Source organism: Myotis lucifugus, unplaced genomic scaffold (genome assembly GCF_000147115.1).
Source record: "Myotis lucifugus unplaced genomic scaffold, Myoluc2.0 scaffold_132, whole genome shotgun sequence".
Lineage (NCBI taxonomy): Eukaryota > Metazoa > Chordata > Mammalia > Chiroptera > Vespertilionidae > Myotis > Myotis lucifugus.
Genome location: NW_005871180.1, coordinates 1,287,640 through 1,293,639, shown reverse-complemented (window position 1 = coordinate 1,293,639; position 6,000 = coordinate 1,287,640). Strand labels below are relative to the sequence as shown.

At 36.7% G+C, this 6,000-nt stretch overlaps 1 protein-coding gene across 3 annotated transcripts in view; it reads left to right on the top strand.

Annotated features, from left to right (window-relative positions):
• Positions 1–317: 317 nt before the first annotated feature.
• ARMC3 (armadillo repeat containing 3) overlaps positions 318–6,000 on the top strand; it is an 88,468-nt gene continuing 82,785 nt past the window's right edge. For 2 of the 3 annotated variants that reach the window (XM_023758579.1, XM_023758578.1), the window contains exon 1: positions 3,504–3,551. Coding sequence is in view for 2 of the 3 variants with exons in the window: in XM_023758578.1 (XP_023614346.1) it covers positions 3,504–3,551 (48 nt within the window). In the remaining variant the exon portion in view is untranslated. Of the gene's footprint in view, positions 351–3,502; positions 3,552–6,000 lie in introns of those variants that run through there. The other variant, XM_023758577.1, reaches the window with a different exon arrangement.

Below are 6,000 nucleotides of genomic sequence, written 5' to 3'. Positions count from 1 at the left end.
AGAGCCAGTCCGCTGGGCAGCATTTGCGGCTGCACCGCGTCCCGATGTAGTTTTCACCTGGACGGGCACTCAACAGCTACGACGAGGAGGATTCCAGGGTCTATCCTGTCCCCAAACCAGGGACTCTGGGAACTGAGAGCGAACGTGGCCCCTCGGGTAGCGACCGCTATTCCCGGGACGAAGGGCGCGCAGGACCCCGGAGCGCGCTTCCAGGACAGGACGTGGGTTCCCGTGCGCAGGCGCGGCCCGGCGTCGCCTAGCAACCGGGGACAACCTTGGACTAGGAGTAGCCTTGGCGTGTGCGGTTCGCTGGGTCTGGGGAGCAGCTGCTCGCGGGGATCTCCTGGCAGGTAACGGGAGGGGGCGGCTGCACGGCTACCACGCGGTTTGGAGAGGCCCAGGGCAGAAGTCCCAGCCAAACTTGGGGACTGGAGCAGCTGCCGCGCGGAAGGGGGTGGGGGTGGGGGGGGGACATCAGGGACAACTAAGGGAACCCTTTATGAGGGGTGCTCGGTCCCTTGCCCACACCCGCAGTGTTAGGCTGGGCTAGGAGTGGGTTTCATAAGCAGCCTGGTCACCTCCCCTTTAACAGACAACAAAACTGAGACCCCGAGAAGAGATCTGAGGGTTTCAGATTCCCTTACTTGACTCAGGGAGTAGGTCTCGACTTGCTCTAGCCTTCCTCCTCCCCTTCAAGTCTTCTCAAAATAAATCTCCCCACTGGAAAATAATTAAGGTCGCCTAGACTTGAAAGTTCACGAAGGAGAAATGTGAATGATCAATAAACTAAAAAAATATATAAAATAAAAAAAATCAAAAAGCTGCAAAATTAAAGCCGACTTGTTTTCATACCCAATGCGTTGAGTATGAGGTCCATACCTTTTCATCTAGTTCTTCTGCAGCTAGGGATTTATTCTAAAGAAACAGTTGAGGTTGTGGATGAAAATTTTATATCTATGGATTCATTCATTTATGTCTAAAGTTCATTGTTGCCTTGCCCATAGTTCCATAAAATTGGAAACAAATGCTCAATAGTAGGAGACTAGCTAGATACATAGTGGCTTTTTAAGTAGTATTTTAAATGACACATGTTGATTCATTGGATATGATTGGAGCAATAAATTGAGGCAGAGATTTCAAAACCTGCTCATTAATTTAAGAATTTAGTGGGAAATGGTCCCAGGAAAGGAAGTTGAGAATAAGGGATAGAAATCCAAGTAGGATGGTAAAATCACTGTAGAAAACACACACACAAAAAGAACTATATTAAAATAGTGTTACCTCAATGAGCTGATTTATGAGTGATTTTTATTTTATTCCATGTGGCCTTCTTGGTTTTACAGATTCTCTATAGTGAAATGTATTACCTTTATAAGTGGTATACTAAAAAATGGTTAAAATGGTAAATTTTATGTGTTTCAGTACAATAAAAGAAATCTATGGGCAGGTGGTAAAATAGTTAAGGGAAACAGGTTTAGTTTGCTTCAAAAAGTCAAAGGGATTTATTTTTGTAATTCGACATCTCTGTAGCTTTAAAGGAAAACAAATCTTCAAAGAATAAAATAATATAAGGTAATATAATTGTATCATACTGATGTTAAGTGAAATAAGTTTACAAAGTTTTTTTTTAATTTAGGATCATCTCTGAGGCTCCTTGTCTGTGGCCTATGTCAGCTTTATACATTGTCCCCCATTAACCATTACACACAATATTATAACAAAAACACAAACTAAACACTTCCTACTTCACAATAGTGCCTAGACCAGCTTCATCTGTAATTCTGTATGTTTAGGCTCTCCCAGCCTCTGTACTCTTCAATATGCAGTTACTCAAAACCTGAATAGGAAAAATAAGTTCCTGAGTGAAAATCAGATGACTTAAAGCAACTTTATGCTGGTGTAATTTAGTTGCTTCTCAAATATTCATAATTTTGCATAATTTTGTTAAATATAAGACTGCTATATTTCAGAATTGATTATAAAGAGCTATGAAACCTCATTTTTCTAGAGGTTAATCATTGCATAGATTTTTATTTATCCAGAATAGTTTCATGAAACATTTTAGGCACAAAGTCTAGGGCCTGTGTGCTTTTTAAGTATCTATGAAAGGTGTTTGAGATTTGGGGAAAATGGCCCTAAAATATGAAGACAAGGGAAAATTAATTTTAAATGAAATGTTTTGCATTAATATTAAATTTTGATTACATTTTAAAATAATTAATTTTGCAAGAATTTCCAAGTGCACAAACTGATTGCTGAGTGATTTCAACTGCAAAATTTTAAAACAGTTTATGATGAAAATTATATATATAATGGGGGATGTGGGTGTATTTTAACATTTTAATATATCGGCTATCGTGTGAGGAAGTGCATACAGAGTAAGCTTGTCCAGGCCATCAAAGGTCTTGAAATTTATGTGAACTGAAGTTAGGGACTTGGAGTAGATGTTTTTCAAAAGTCCCTATGAGTTTCTAGGAACATGTGGTTTTTAACATATGTGATAAATTCTGGCCAGTCTCTCTCATGCTAGGAGCTGCTTTTCTCCTTTGACAAGCTATCTGAACTAACACTGACATCATAGACTCTCTCCAAAGATTTTCTACTTCTCAGGATTTCTTTTGAGACTGTAGTAATTTTCTTAAAACTAGAATATACCCTCTGAGTGAGATTGCCTAATGCTAAACATAATCTCACGAACTCTCATTGGAGAAAATTGGGAAGATTTCTAGAGTTATTCTAATAGTCACCAACATCTTGAAGTTTTCTGTACCCAGGTGGAGTTAATCCTCTGTGGTATATCAACTATATCTATGATTCCTTTTACTTTTTCCACACAGGCATGGATAGATGAGGGCAGGTAGAAAAGGGTTTTGCAAGAAGTAATCCTTATTTTTCCAAGAATACATTTCTTTAGATTCTCAATTAGTTTTTATTGAGATTTGGATTACACCAGATACAATTTTGTTATTTGGGAAAATGACACAAATGTTCATCTGGGATTGATAGATCTTGGATATAATTCCCAAAACCATTACTCCCAGGAAAACAGAGTTAATTATTTTTATAAATGCTGAATGTCTACTCTGTGCCAGACACTGTTCTAGGTGCTTGGGATAGATCCATGCAAGAAAGCAGACGAAAATCCCTCTTTTTGTGGCAAAACGTTCTTGCAGATCTCAAAAGTTACTTGGACTTTATCTCTCAAGCCCTACATGGTAAACTAAAAAGTGAATATTGTCACTAATATATTCTCTTCCTTTCCAAATTGGAAGCCAGGACTAATTCCCAACAATCTTATCATTCAGTTCCTTTAAAATCATGGTTTTAATAGGGATGTAGGTAACATATTTGTACGTCTGCAGTCATTTCTACACGTATCTCATTGTCACTTTTTAGGTAAAATGTAAAGGAAATAGACCTCATAAAGATATAGATAACTGAGAAATTTGTACATTTATAATATGTAAACAACACTTAAACCATCTATTGCATCTTTTCCCAGAATGGGTAAAAAGATAAAGAAGGAAGCAGAACCTCCTCCGAAGGATGTGGTAAGTTTCTGATTTGAATACTAGTAGCACGTCAACAACCAGTTTTAAAAAGAAATTGTTCAAACGGTTTGGCATGTACCAGTATATACATGCGTACATGGTGGCAGAAGTCCAAATTCTGACTAATGATAAGATTAGTCAGAGAAATCTAATATTATATAAACAAACATTTACAACATTGTCATTACCTAATTAGCACAATTAGAGAGTAATTATTAGCTTTTCGTATGTGGATGGCATCTTTATACGCCAAGTTAATGAATAAATAGTTTTGGTTTGTTCTTTTAAATACTTTACCTTTGCCAGTCTCTCATTAATGTTAATTATCCAAGTGAATTTTCACAATTAACTGGGAATTATGCTACAGCTATTATATATGCTTATAAGGTTGTCAGAGGATGACCTTTTGGACGTCAGAAGACTTGTATTTTCCAATTCTGTGGAGAGAGAAGTCTGGATTCATCATCAATTTCTATTCCAAATGCTTAAGTAATACATTCCTTATCACACAAAGCTCTGTTTCTGTTTTTAAAAGCATGTTTTTATCTTCTATCTTCACATTTTTTGAATTACTGAAAAATGGTGTTTAAAATAGAAAAAGACCCTGGACAATTTTTAGTTTAGAAATTTATTTTGAAAGATACTTGGTATGATTTTCTTCAAATAAAACATGAATGGAAAAAAAATAAGCATGTATAGTCAACTCACAGGATTTTATAGTTTGAAAGAAATGGAATTTAGTGCACTGGAGCGTCAAGGTTACAAATGCAAGCTTGGTCCCTATTCTGCCTCTTACAAACAGGGTGTGTGTGTGTGTGTGTGTGTGTGTGTGTGTGTGTGTGTGTGTTTTATGAAGTTGCCAAATTTGAACAAGTTATTTCAGTTTTTCATCTCTTCAATGGGAATTGTAACGACTGACTCATTTCAGTTGTATGAATGAAAATGAAATAAAATGTATAAAGTTCTCATTACCTGGCACATAGTTAATACTAATAAAATTTAAATCATGGGCATCCTTTAGACTCTGACACACACACACACACACACACACACACACACTTCAATACAGTTGGGAACAGAGGCTATGGAAGCACCTATCTGCCCAGGTTTAAGAAAGCTTTGCATTGTGGTCTGATGTATTTTCATCAATCTGGCTGCTCTCTGTTGGACATACTTTTAAAACATAACACATTCTCTTAGTTTTCATTACATTCTAGGTTTTCATTACCTCTCCTTTTGCTGAAAAAGAGCATTACTGACATTTTATTACTAGAAAGTGAACTCATGAACATAGTACTTGATGACAAACACTTTGGATTAAAATGAGAATTAAGGGACTATTGATGGAACTATTAGTCTGACTCATTCTGTAATTTTGTCATGTATTTCTAGTATTGTTCTCTGTATCCCAATACTTGGGTGTCAAGACGTGAGGAACCAAGCCAACCCTAGCTTTAACAGAAGTCTAGCTCCTGCTTTCTAAGTTCACAACAGCCTTGGGGGCAGCCAGAGGCATGTGCCACAATTACCAGTGGTCCCTGACCACTGATTGCCCTAAGTCCTTCCATCTTTCCCCTTCTCTGACTTTATGCTAAAAAGTTGATAGATTAATATTAAAATATCTAACTACTTTTCTGGCTTGTAAATTCTAATACTTTAAAGCAGTATACTACAATTTAAGGCATCTGAACTTGGAATTTGTTGCAAGGCATTCTTCTTCAAAGGCTAGGCAAGGTTTGATGTACAAGTTATAAATGGAAACCAGTTTTAAAAGAGGGATACATAACTGCCTGAGAAAATAAACTTTTCTGTGTCAACTAATGGTAGTTTTGCTTTTTATGTGTTTCTTAAAACCATTGTTTCCAAAGATATTCCTTTTCCCCCAATTGTTAAGGTTTTTATTGAAGTATAATATACATACAGAAAAGTGCACAGAAAGATACAATTTAATTAATTTTTACACAATGAACACGCCCATGTAACCAGCACCCAGATAAAAAACAAAACAAAACATGACCAGTCTCCCAGAAATCCCTCATGCCCGCCAAGGACTCTAACATCATCGAATAGTGTGACCTGTATTTGAAATATATAAATGGAACCGTAAAGTATATTCTCTTTCGTCTGACTTCTGTTTAATAGTGCATTTTGGAGATTTATCTATACTATTGCATATAATTGTGATTTTTTTCTTATTGCTATATGACATCTCATTGTATGACTATACCTCAATTTACCTATCTATTCTAGCATTGGTAGGCGTTTTTAGTAGTTTCCCATTTGGGGTGTTATAAATTGTGTACGCATGAACATTCTAGTGCATGTCAATACATTTTATTTTCATTACTCTTTCAACTACTAGTTAAAATGGGTAATAGGGACAGAGAGTCGAGGAGTGCTTAGTGATATGGTTAAAACAAAAAACTGCTTTTGCTTTTCTTAATATTCT